Source organism: Molossus molossus, unplaced genomic scaffold (genome assembly GCF_014108415.1).
Source record: "Molossus molossus isolate mMolMol1 unplaced genomic scaffold, mMolMol1.p scaffold_m16_p_18, whole genome shotgun sequence".
In the NCBI taxonomy this organism is placed as follows: domain Eukaryota; kingdom Metazoa; phylum Chordata; class Mammalia; order Chiroptera; family Molossidae; genus Molossus; species Molossus molossus.
In genome coordinates, this window is record NW_023425353.1 from 13,327,375 (window position 1) to 13,340,986 (window position 13,612).

General features: G+C 40.0%; 1 protein-coding gene and 1 long non-coding RNA gene across 3 annotated transcripts in view; both read left to right on the plus strand.

Moving 5' to 3' along the window:
• The window catches only part of FHIT (fragile histidine triad diadenosine triphosphatase), an 841,628-nt gene that overhangs the window by 41,008 nt on the left and 787,008 nt on the right, over positions 1 to 13,612 (plus strand). Inside the window, exon 2 of the mRNA XM_036267258.1 lies at positions 1,134 to 1,253. Coding sequence (XP_036123151.1) covers positions 1,151 to 1,253 — 103 coding nt within the window. The 5' untranslated portion in view covers positions 1,134 to 1,150. The remainder of the gene's footprint in view (positions 1 to 1,133; positions 1,254 to 13,612) is intronic.
• LOC118633397 lies at positions 1,340 to 7,017 on the plus strand. 2 transcript variants are annotated; one of them, XR_004960180.1, is made up of 4 exons: positions 1,340 to 1,353; positions 3,469 to 3,548; positions 4,922 to 5,168; positions 6,639 to 7,017. It is a non-coding gene; the product is annotated as an uncharacterized LOC118633397 (long non-coding RNA). The 2 variants fall into 2 exon arrangements; XR_004960179.1 differs by lacking the exon at positions 1,340 to 1,353 and having other exon boundaries at positions 3,019 to 3,548.

A 13,612-nucleotide genomic window follows, 5' to 3' on the forward strand; every position in this document is an offset into this window, starting at 1 on the left:
GATCTGTCTTCATCGGTTTTGTAGTCAGACTGTTCCTGAATTAGAAAAATGAAGTATTTCCCAAGGAGGGTGTGTCTTAGTCTTTCAGAAAGTAATTCTGGCCTGGCCTGTGTGGCTCAGTGGATTGATCATTGTCCCGTGGACTGAGAGGTCCCAGTTCAATTCCTGGTCAGGGCACATGCCCAGGTTGTGGGCTCGATCCTTAGTAGGGGGCATGCAGGAGGCAGCCGATCAATATTTCTCTCTCACATCAATGTTTCTATCTCTCTCCCTTCCTCTCTCTCTCAAAATAATCAAAACATTGGAAAAAACAAAAGAGAGAGAGAGAAAGTAACTCTGTCACGCACAGTCATATAAATGACAGAAAATCATTCCTTGGTGCCCTAGATACCAAATGCCAAATCTTGCTTCACCCTCTTCCCCGTACCCCAGCCCCAGGACATGGCTTTGTCTTCAAAAGAGGACCTAGGAAGCACTTCACATACCTTGCTGCTTCCCGGCTCTGGGTCAACTGGGAATTATCCTCATCTTGAGCTATATTTTGTACCCCGTCCCACCCCACGCACATTTTTTCCCTCAGATTTTTTCTATTTATGTTGGAAATGTTACTGTGATAGTTCTACGGGAATACTTCTATGTTTTTGTAATTGTAGACAAGTTCAAACAGTGTTTGTACTTTTTCTAAATTGCTTCTATATAAACAAAGATAAAACCATTGAGAAAAGCATGTAAGAGTTAGACGGTTGAGAATAAATGCTAAACAATGAAAAAGTTTAGCCTGGCAAAGATGATGAAATGGATGGGTAAAAATAGAAAGTATCTGTGGAGAGGGCCTCGTAGATTCGGGCTCAGGTGGCAGTTTGAAGTGCAGAGGGATTAAGAAGACTGTGTGGTCCACCTGCAAGGTTCTGCGGGGACCTGCTGACTCCTGCTGAGACCACCCTGGTGGGGAAGGTGGTGTCGCTAGGAGGACTTACCCAGAATGCATCTTAGTGTCCCTCGAAGGAGGAAGAGCTTCAATGATGTCTTCTCAGCTGAGAATCTATAGCAATGGTGGGCTTTCTGTAAAGTGTATATGATCTGAGTTTCTCAGTTGAATTTCATAAAGGTCCTAAATCATTTTTTTCTTTCAGATTTCAACTGTGAGGAAATGTCATTCAGGTTCGGCCAACATCTCATCAAACCCTCTGTGGTGTTTCTCAGAACAGAACTGTCCTTTGCCCTCGTGAACAGGAAACCTGTGGTACCAGGACGTATCCTTTGTTTTAAGAGAGGAAAACTATAAAAAGCCTCGGAACCTAACATACCAAATGAATATGAATACAGGATCGGCCTCCGATATCTGTCCAAAAGGTAAACAAGCATCCACGTGCCTACCTCCCTGTCTGGACAAACCAGGTAAGATGTTGCATTTATTCTGAATCCCGCTGGTGGCACCAGTAATATGCTTGATCAGTTTTGTAGAACTTCTGGAAAGAGTTGCTTAGCAACTGTGGCTTTGGAGGTGAGTTTTTGCTTGACCTTTTCATGTGGTAGCTGTGCAAATAGGTGCCTCTGAAGTGATCCCAATAAATATCACGGGCTCTTTGTTTTCAGTCATCAGTTGTGAATTTTAATAGTAGGATAGAGATTGGGTGGCACTTGTGTGATGTGGAAGTAAGAGATTGAATGAAGAATTGAGACCCACTTGGTTTCTTTACCTTTTGGAGATCATTCAAGCTAGAAGTTTTAATTAAATTCATATACATAAATAGACTTACAAATGTTTTTTTCATGTTAGGTTCTGAAATAGCATTTTGTCTTGGAAAACATCCCAGCTTCTAAATCATGTTCCAGTGTCATTGGTGGTGGGGATGTTTTATTTCCCTCTGACTAATGAGTTGTAGTCTTTCTTCCTATTGACTTCCATAGGAGATTTATTCTTTGCCACGGGAGTAGCAGGAATGGGTGAAATGTTCTGCAGAGTAATTGTTATATTGTTGAAGATATCACTCGTGATTGTGTGCACATGACTTTCGTACTGGCTCTTTAGAATTTTTTTTCTCTTTCTGCCTAACGTAATTTACTCTGCAGAGTGCAACAAAGCATACAATTTTGTATTTTAAGATAACAAGAATGTTCCACACTGAGACATGATTTTACTTTGAAATAAATTTCTAGTAATTCTAAATCTATAAATATGTCAAGCTCTTTTTCAAAGTAAGTTATATTTTTTTTCAGTGGGAATTTTCAAAGTGCTTGAGAATTTTATGAATACTCTTTCTTGGCTATGCAATTATGGTGCATTGAAAAAATACAAACAAAATATGCACACAAGACAATTGTGATTTTATGATAGACTTCCAAAATCCTTGAATCCAAAATTCAACCAAATTAATTTTGTAAATTTATAAAACTAATGATCACAGTAATAAACTAATAAATGCTACGATGTAATGTTTTTCCTTGATAATATTTAAATCTTGTTTAAATTCATAAAAATAGCTTAAATTACATTCAATATTAGAAAATTTCATTCTTTTGTTTAGTGAAATAAAAACAGTAAAAGTAGAATGGTTGAGAAAGGTCCTATAAAACAGAACTGTTTTTAAGTTGTATACCAATTTTCTATCGAGTTCTTCTCAGAGACCTGGAGTTCTGAAATTTTACTTTTTCATTTGATGGTGCTGCAAGTTTGTGGCATTCTTTTTCCTTTGAGGACTTTTTTTTTTTTTTTAAGCAAAATGTCTGCGAATTCCAGTGTCAAAAGAATGTGGTTTAAATGCCATCTCTCTTTGGGTACCAGCTTTAGCTCAGGGAACCTGAGGTGAAAATGTGAACTTAGAAGAACAAAGCTTAATGCCTTCGACAGAGAAACCACGAGCTTACAGAGCTGCTCTGCTTTCTTAATGGTTCATAATGGAATAGACTTGGCCCTGTGAATGTCTTGCTTACATCCTGATAATAAGAAACTTGATTTTTTCGTGGTGTTTTTAACCGACTGTGAATGTGTGATGTGTAGCAAGACCTAGGTCACATATGTTTTTCAACACAAGAACATTTGAGTTGCCTGCTTCTGGGGAAATGTCTGCACTGAACAGTGAGCTGGTGGTGAACAAAGATCACATCGGTTGTAGACGGCGCTGGGATTGCCCCTGTGGGAATGAGACCCGGTCAGTTACTGGGTCTTTGAGTGAATGCCAAGGAGATGGGGGCCATTGCATTAAAATAATAAACCTCTTTGTTTGGAAGGGAGCAAGGTGGCTCTTTCTCAGGATGCGAACAATGGGAAACAGATCATGCTTGTAATCAGCACACTCTGTAAGGCAATGTCACATCTTCAGTGTTTAAAGTGGTTTCAGGAACAGGTGTATTCAGACGATCCTTTTCATATGATGATTTTGTAGCTTTTTATTTTACTTTAACTTTGTGAACCCTGTTAAGTGACACTGTGAGAAGAATCTTAATAAGTTACTTATTTGCTTGCAGAAAGCGACATTCTTTTGTCCTGTGATTTGGGAATTGAAGCTGTGGATAGCTCTGCCCACTAACATTTCATAAAGTAATTGGTGAGATGTGTGCAGTGGGCTTTAATCTTTCCCCAGTATTCTATTCTGTCTGCTCTCGTTTAGCCCCTTGGGTAGGTCATCCAACTTCGTACGCCGTCCCTGTCCCTGGATCTCCAACCAAGCCTCGTCCTAAACCACAGCTCTGATCATATCACTCTCCTATTCCCTGCTTACAAACAGCTAAGGAAGCAGAGTCCCCCCCCCCCACCCCCACCTTTTTTTTTTTTTTTTTTTAAAGGTAAAGTCCAAACTCCTTAGCATAGTTGTACAAAAACCTCATTATCTTTTTTTCATTTCATTTTTATTTTCAATTACAGTTTACATTCAGTATTTTTTTGTATTAGTTTCAGGTGTTTAGCATATTGGTAGACAACATACTTTACAAAGTGATCCCCTGATATTTCTAGTACCCACCTGGCACCATGCATGGCATTGACTCACCCCTCTCCAGCTCTTTCCTAAACAGGTGTTTCTGTGACCATGCTTTGCCCACAACTTTCTTCACCTTGCCATCCTTCCCACCCTTTTCATTTCGGCTCAGTGTTTGATACCTGTCCCACCTTTTAAGGAAAAATGTATTCTGTCCTTTTTGTGACACTTGGTTCATCAGTCACATGTCGATTCATTCACCAGTGTATTACTGAGCTCCCACTCTGTTCCAGGCACCGTTCCGAACACTTATCCCTTTCTGCTTCTCGTCACAACTCTGTGGGCTGCTGATTGTCTCTACGCTGCGGCATGAGTTCCTGGGGAGGGGGTGGGAACAGGGGCCGCTCCTGCACAACTTTTTGTCCTAGCATCCAACATACTGTGCTGACGGAATTCAAAGAGAAAGTGTGAACATCAGGGGGACCTGGATCGTTTCAGTGATGGGATGTGCTACAGGGTCAGCTGTCGTCCTGCCTTGTCAGTGTTCCCATGCACAAAGCCAGGCTCGTCACCATTTTAGTCCCGACTTTTAGTATCATTTTCAAGCTCTATTTTCTCTTCATGCCTTGTCAGCTATAATCTCGTTTACATTTTTGTGTTATGACTGAACCAAATCGTCTACAAGCAGTGAATGAATTGATGGCTGATGGGAAAAGAGTCTTTTCCCTCCTTTTTCATTTTTGCATGCCAATTCATCACTGGACAAGTCTATATTTTAAGGGCAGTATATTGGCTTCCTAATGTGAACAGGAAATTTTTATTTTGTATTTTTTGGTCATTTCTTTTTAAAAAGAATCTCCAGGTGGTCTTTGGGAAATGCACAGTTCATGACAGACTATAAATGTCATCTTTGAACTTGTGCCCTTTCTCACATTTTGAGGGCTCCCCACCCTGAGTCCTTTTTCTCCTATGACTTTGCTTACTGACGTTTTCATACCTTTCAGAGGAGGAAAAGAACTGTCAGATCAGGGGCCGAAGACATGCCTTTGAAGCAAGAGTATTGGCTTCATTCTCCAAAGAGCCACTTCAGTCCCTCCTTGTCCCCACCTAAGGCACACACTTCTGTTCTGCAGTGTTTGAAGCCGACTGCATGGGCTTTGGCCTCCAGGGTGCAGCACTCTAGAAGAATATGTCAGACTGCCTTCAGTCCGTTAATTTCTCATTACTGGAACAGGCTTTCAGAGTGTCTCGGTGAGAAAACAGAAGCGTTTTGGCGATTGCATCTTCAGGATTCTGCATGAACTTGATTCATGTACCTCGGTGTAGCCCAGCTGCTGTCCACGGCTTACATGAATCTGAACCTCTATAGTTAATACTTCTACCTCCTCTCTTTGCATCGGGCTCGAGTTGAGCATGAAAAATGAATTTCAGCATTAGTGAAATCCATTTGGGGACTGGGGCTTTTATTGTAAATGAAATTATTCATTTGTTATGTCCTGTAGTTTTCAGCAGACAGTGTATTGATCTTTGGGGTTGCTTTCAGAATGGCATAAGGAGCTCTAACATACCGGGAATGTGGCAACATTTGTGGACGGGATGAATGTGGTGTGTAATGATAGAGACAAACTTTGCTTGCTAGTCATACTATATTATACAGATCATTTGTCAATAGATTATAGAATCAGCTATTAAAAAGAGCAGATTTTTCCAAACAGAAGCACTGCACACAGAATGTTATCATGGCCAAACAATGTTAGCATGATGCATGGAGGACAGCCTCACAAGGTGTCTTTTTGACGAATTGGACTAGGTAACTTAAAGCATATTTCTGCTGATATATTAGAAAGAAAAGTTTTGTACATTGGAAATTGTGCTCTCAGGTCCAACTTCAATAGATAAAAAAGAAAACGCTGGTAAATGCCTTTTGAAACAAAATTTTAGCTACCAAATGAGCGATGTTTAGAATTCTCTTTTTTCAGACCATTTCATGTTGAGTTCTCCTGAAATAAATGAATAAAGAATAAAAATAGCTTTGTTACTTAACAGTGCTTTCTGCGGAAGCACTATAAACTCTACGATGCTATAGATAAAAGTGCCCTTTTAATCCTTCCGTAAAAATCAGAAATATTCATCATTTCCTAAGTAGGTTGTAATCTTGTGAATTTCTTTAATTGTTCAGGAAACTGCAGTTATTAGTGATCTGATGATCTTTCATTTCTCAAAAGAGTTTCTTTTTAAGCCTTCCTGTGCAAATAAAATGAGCACAAGCATGATTCTAATATCTTTATTACGAAAGATAGATTTTTTTGCTCTTAAATTTCCCTAAACCTATGTCTTTTCTCTACCCTGTGAATGCCTGTTATATATTAGGTAGGTTAAAATGCTCTTGGAGAGATGTTCAAGGACCATCTTGCTGTCATTTGTCCTGAGCTGTGACTGGGCGTGTTGGTTTTCTTGTGGCCACAATTTTCATGCCTTTATTTAGCAGATTGCTGCATTCCAGAGATCTGTGTGTAGCAGGGATTGCTCAGTTAGAGCACTCTCTGTCCTGTGTCTATGGGAAAGATTCCCATATACGTGTGCCTCTACCTTTGGGCTAGTCGAGTGTGTCGCTACCAGCTAGGACCAGTTTGCAAGGGCATCGTGCAGCAGGAACAGAGGAAGCTCCTGGATGCTTCTGTAACTCACTCAGTTGCTTGACATCTTATTTTCACTGTCTAGAACCTGCCACAGAGGATCCTGCCAACCCCCACAGCGTGAGAAACTTGGTGTGACCGCCATCCATCTTGACTTGCCATCTGAGAAATTGTCACAGAGAACAAATGCATTGTATCTCAAAGCCCAGCTCTTCAGTTGATAGTGAGCGCACAGTGCTGAGGAGGATTCTGAGGCTGCGTGCAGGGTCAGTGGGCAGTAGCTGTCATGGGGACCAGAAAAGAAAGAGGAGCCATCCTTGCCAGGCTCCAGCTCTCTCAAGTGTGTTTTTTGTTCCTGGAGCTGAGACTGGCATCCTTACTTTTAGTATAGACAGAATGATGGATTGTTGGCACCTGACACTGAAGGACTTCATAGATGCTCTCTATGTGTGAAGGAACATTTGAAATGGGAGGGGACACAATGTGTGGACTTTATACACTTTACCCTGGCCGCTTCAGATCAAGGTGCCTTGAGACAGTGTGTCTGCACTTGTGCATGCTGGTCCTTAGACCTCGTCTCGTCTAGGCCACTTCCTGCCAGCTGCTGTCTCTCCCTGGCTCCTTGCTGCCTGCTGGCTGGTGAGGACTTGTGTGTGACGGCATGTGGTTCCCTTGGCTCCTGGGCCTTATTACTTGGTTTTACTGGTTCCCCCTGACCTTGACCTCTTCTCCATAATAGGGTTTACCTTCCAGCGTTAGGCCCTGCTGTGAATGAGCTGAGATGGGCTGCCTGAGCATGCGTATGTATTAGAGGAGGAAAATCCAACTGGCTTTTCCATCAGAACTTTTAGGAGGTTCCCACATTCTTTCAGAATTGCACAAAACCTATAGAATCACTTTCACAACCAGAAAATGATAGCTTGACAGTCTGCAGATCTATACAGAATATAATTGTGTGTGTGAGTGTGGGAAGGAGGAGGAGGACGATGCTGGGAGTGCTCTCTCTCCGGCTCTAGCAAAGGGTAGGATGATAATTACACGTATTAAAATAACACTTTGAACATTTCTTGTATTAATTGCAAAAATGAATATCCTGTAACATGGAAAACCATTCCCCATTTCTACTTATTTCTACGTGAAACTTTCCTCAGGTAATTTTAAACTGTCATGGTTAACAATCACTGAACTCTGTTCATCATATTCTGGGCATATTTTTGACCTGCTTTCCCATGAGAGTCATCAGATCGTACGAACAGAGAAAGGCTGGTCATGGTATTGCCAGCCCTGCACTTGTGACAGACCATAATTAGAAGTAATGAATGGAATAATACATCATTACTCAAAGAAATGTCATGTAATTAACTCGAATAATGCAAAATATATCCTGATTTCCATTTTGAATGAAAATAGATTTGTTAGAACGTCAGTAGACAGTTAATGTTTATCCTATATTTTCATCCACACATCAAAACTGTTAAAATCTATTGAATAAATATACATGGATTTTTTGGTAACAAAGTAAGTTAAGATGGCTTTCTTTTGCTAATAGAGTCTCATGCATATTCTTTATTTATTATATGTACATAATTTGTGTATATGTTCAATTTTAGAATTAGCATAGTTAATTTATATTTAATGCAAATTAATGATCTAATTTATTTACTTAGCTCCTATTTCCTTCCTCAAACTAATTGACTGAAAAAATAAGGACTATAAATTTGCAAATAGCTGTTGGGCACAAATCTTAAATTGGCCTTATCCTAAGAACTCCCTACAGTACTAGCCATCTGAAGTAGTTCTGTGATGTAAAATATTTTCCTGGATTTCTGCTCCAGGCTTTAAATATGCTTCAGGAATCTTGGTTTGGCTTAGATATACCCCCCGTTGGGGTCAAGGATGGGCCAGTGTGCCTTTGGCAAAGGAGTTGTTTTTATAGGCAGCATTTAGTAGGGGACCCGGCACTGACCAGTGGGGTAGTTGTTCCCGAAGCTCTCTGCCGAGCCAGCCATCAGCCTGTTAATTTCTGCGTGGTGGGAGGTCCAGGGAGTCCCAGGGCGAGGCTGAGAGGAGTGAGCACCACTCGGAGTAGTAAGGACAGAAGAACTTCCGTGTTTTCGTAGCAGAAATGGATGTGCAGTGGTTACAGCCTCAGTGACAGCCCGGGTTTTAAGGAGGTGAAGACTGACAGGAGGAAGCCACTGTGAATTCCTTGGGATCAACCTGGTATTTGTTTTTCTTTTTTCTTTTTTTTTTTTTATCCTCACCTGAGGACATTTTTCCATTTTTTGTTCAGATAGAGCGGGAGGGAGAGAGAGGAACAGAGAGAGAAAGAGAGACATCGACGTGAAGGGACACATCGAGTGGCTGCCACCCGCACGACCGACCAGGGCCGGGGACCAACTGCAACCAAGGTACATGCCCTTAGCGGGAACCAAACCCGGGTCTCTCTGTACCGCAGGCCGACGCTCTAACCGCTGAGCCAAACCGGCCAGGGCAGTATTTGTTTTTCTACATCATTGAGGCTCGCAGAATAGCAGCTTCACTGGTGAATTAAAAACAACAGAATTCTTTTTTTTTGTTTCAGGTGCCCGTCTCTCACGATGAGTGGGTGACCCTAACCGCAGTTTAGGGGAAAGGCTGACTGTAGCAGGAGGGGCGGGACAGGGTTTCCTGTCGTCTTCTCCATGTGGGGGTGGGGTGAAAGGATCTATGTACACATACACCATATCCTTATCTTTTGTTCGAATTACTTTAGAAATTAATTCATTAAATTAAAATAATGTGTTATGATGAACAGTGCATTGTCAGAGTCACTATTTTGTTTTGTGTTCGTTGACCAATGAGCAGTTGAAATAGGAAAGTTAAATATCAGGCTAGTAGAGGTCCTACTTCTTGGGAGTCGAGACTCCACCCAAACTCTGGTCCTCATTCTGTCCTTCCTGCCCCTCTTGTTGCCCTCCGTGTGCAGTGAACCTCTTTGTGTCGTTGGTTAGGTGTCTGAGGAGCTATTCTCCCTAGTCTCAGACCTTCCCCGTCACTCCTCCTACTTTCCAGTGCTATATTATAAGATAATTTTTTTAAAATGTTATTGATTGATTTGGGGGGGGCATCCGTTTGTCGTACCACTATTTATGCATTCATTGGTTGATTCTTACACGTGCCCTGACTGGGGAGCAAAGCTGCAAGCTTGGTGTGTCGGGATGACGCTCTAACCAACTGACCTGCCGGCCAGGGCTCTCCAGTGCTGTCATGTTGCAAATCTGTACTCTTCCATTCATAGTTTTCATTGACGTTGGTGGGTTTGATGTTTTCGCATAATCATCATTACCGTTGGAGAACAGGATTGACCTTGGTGACTCTGCAAGTCTGCAAGCTGAGAGTGTGGGCCAGGCAGTGAGCTTGACGGGCCGCGTGGTTTGCTCCAAGGTACAAATGAGTCCAGGAGGAAATTCATCTGGCTCTCTAATTTTTCTCTTTTCTAATAGGTTTTGAAATGGCTGTAGTTATCAAGAGCTCTTTTCATTTTGAAGATTTATTTCCAGTTCAGGAGATTTGTCGGAACTAAGAATTATCTGTTGAGTGCTAATACTTTCACAGTAAACCATGATCCCCTTCCATTCACCAAAGATGATTGCTTTAAAAGTTGTTAAATAAGATATGTCAGGATAAAATAAATCAACAGGAATTACATTAAACTCTTAGAGTGTTTCTCATGCAGACATCTAGAATACTAGATAGCATTTCTATTTTGTTTAGGGATTAAATGCACCCCTAGAAGCTTTCTCTATGGAGCTGTGTCTACAGTGATGTAATTGAACTTCAGGTGTGCAACAGACATTCAGTGGGACTTTTCACATTGCCCTGGAACGTGAGTAACTAGGCTCTAAACAGAAAGGATGTCGGCATTTCTGGAGAAATACCCATGTCGGAGGGACAACCTGGCCCAGCACGGTGCATCCTACCTCCCTGCTCCCAAACTATGTTACTTGCTCTGAGCTTGGGATTGCAGGTGAGCACAGACCAGTGCTTGCTTCTCATTTGCATATTTCTGAATGCAGAGTGGGATGGAGAGGCTTTTGGAGTGGCCTGGAGTAGAGCAAGCAGGGGCTGGTGGGGGATAATGTTCCTAGGAAAGAGGTGGGAACAACTCTTATACTCCATCCTAACTTTCTGTAGCCCTTGGAGGAAACACACAAGTAGGTTTTCTGGTTCCTGAAAGGACCATGAGTGTCACTGTAGCAATCAGATCCACAAGGCTGCTCAGATAGACATTGATTCAACTGAGTCACTGGCCTATCCAGAAAGGAGGTTGGGTCATGGACCACTAGCAAGTTACAAATGGAAACATGACTGTCCTTTTGTTAATGGATCCTTAGAAACAGATGGAGTGACAATGAAGCTTGAATACCTTCCTGGAAGTAACATATCTATCAACTCTAACCTATGCGGAGACTGCCGTGTTTGCAGAGGGTCCCAGCAGATGGACCTGGAGCTAGACAGGGACACCTGCCTTTCACCTGCTGACAGACAACCAGTTGCCTAAGATCACTCGGCCCCAGGATGGGGAAGCTGATAGAGAGCTTTAAGTGGTAAAGGCTGCATCTTAAGCCTGTGCTAGGTAGGACATGGAATTTTAATATGAGACTAGACTATTAAACAGAGATAATTTAAAAAAATTTATTAACATATAATTGACATACAATATTATATTATCTTCAGGTATACACTGTGATTTAATATTTGTATACATTGCAAAATGATGAGCATGATGTATCTAGTTAACTTCTGTCACCATATATTATTACACAATTTTTTCTAGTGATGAGAACTTGTAAGATTTATTTTTAGCGACTTTAAAATATGCAGTACAGTATTATTAACTATAGTTGTCATGCTGTATTACTTCCCCGTGAAGTGTTTATTTCACAACTGGAGGTTTTTACCTTTAGACCCCCTTAAACCATTTCTCACATCTCTCCCCAACCCCAACCCCAACCTGGTCTCTGGCAACCACCAGTCTGTATCTATGAGCTTGGGATTTTTTTGTTTTGTTATTTAGATTCCACATATAAGTGAGATCATATGGTATTTATCATTCTCTGTCTGACTTATTTCACTTAGCACAATGCCCTCAAGGTACATCCCTGTTGTCACAAATAGCAAGACTTTATTCTTTTTATGGCTGAATAATATTCCATGTCTATATATACCACATTTTCTTTATTTATCCATCAATGGACACTTAGGTAGGTTCCATATCTTAGATATTATAAATAATGCTGCAACACACATGGGAGTGCATATACCTTTTCAAGTTGGTATTTCATTTTCTTTGGATAAATGCCCCAAAGTGGAGTTACTGGATCATATGGTAGTTCTTTTTTAATTATTTGGGAAAAATCCATACCTATTTTCCATAGTGGCTGTACCAATTTTATTTCCACCGACAGTGTGAAAGGGTTTCCTTTTTTCCACATAAACACTTATTTGTTGTATTTTTAATAGTCATTCTAACAGGTGTGTGGTTTTGATTTGTATTTTCCTGATGATTAATGATGTTGATCATGTTTCTATGTACTGTTGGCCATCTATATGTTTTCCTTGGGAAAAAATGTCTATTCAGATCCATCACCCATGTTTTAATCAGATTGTTTATGTTTCTTTTTGCTTTTGAGTTGTATGAGTTCTTAATATATTTTGGATATTAACTTTTTTTTAATCAAATATATGATTTAAAAATATATTCTTCTATTTAGTAGGTTGTCTTTCATTTTGTTGATGGTTTTCTTTTGCTATGCAGAAACATCCAAAAAGTCATCACCCAAATCAATGTCAAGGAGTTTACTGTCTAAGATTTCCTCTAGGAGTTTCATGGTTTCAGGTCTTATATTCAAGTCTTTAATCCATTTTGAGTTAATCTTTTTGTATGGTGTAAAATAGTGGTCCAGTTTAATTCTCTATGTTAAAGTTTTCCTAAAGTTGCTGTCCAGTTTTCCAAACATTATTTACTGAAGAGAGTGTCCATTCCCCACTGCATACTCTTGGCTCCCTTGTTATAAATTGAGGATATATATTTACATTTATTCTTGGGCTCTCCACTCTGTCCATTGCTCTGTGTGTCTGTTTTTATGCAAATACCATACTGTTTTGATTACTGTAGTTTTGTAAAATAGTTTAAATCAGACAGCATGATGACTTCAGCTTTGTTATTCTTTCTCAAGAGTGCCTTGGTTATTCAGAGTCTTTTGTGGTCCCATAAAAATTTTAGGGTTGTCTGTTCTATTTCTGTGAAAAAAAATGGCGTTGGAATTTTGATAGAGATTGCATTGAATCTGGAGATTGCTTTGGGTCGTATGAACATTTTAACAGTATTAAGTTTTCCAACCCATGACCACAGAATATCTTTTCATTTGTGTCTTCAATTTCTTTTATCAATGTTTTATAGTTTACAATGTGTAGGTCTTTCATCTCCTTGGTTGAATTTATTCCTTGGTATTCTACTCTTTTTAATGAAATTGTAAATAGGACTGTTTTGTTGATTTCTCTTCCTAACAGTTTGTTATTAGTATAAAGAAATGAAACATATTTCTGTATTTGATTTTATATCCTGTGCCTTTACTGAATTTATTAACAGGTTTTTGGTAGACTCTTCAGGGGTTCTGTATGTAGCATCATGTCATCTGAAAACAGTGATAATTTTACTTCCTTTCCAATTTGGGTTCCTATCATTTATTTTTATCACCTATTTGCTCTGGATAGGACTTCCAACACTATGTTGAATAAAAGTGGCAAGAGTGAGCATCTTTGTCTTTTTCCTGATCATAGAGGAAGAAAAACTTTTACCTTTTCACTTTGGATTATGATGCTAGTTGTGGCTTGTCATATATGGCCTTTGTTATGATGAGGTACATTTCCTTTATACCCACTATGCTGAGAGTTTTTATTATGAATGGATATTGAATTTTTTCAAATGCTTTTTCTGTCTCTTTTGAGATGATCATATGATTTTTATCCTTAATTTTGGTGTATCACATTGATTAATTTGCAGATGTTAAAACA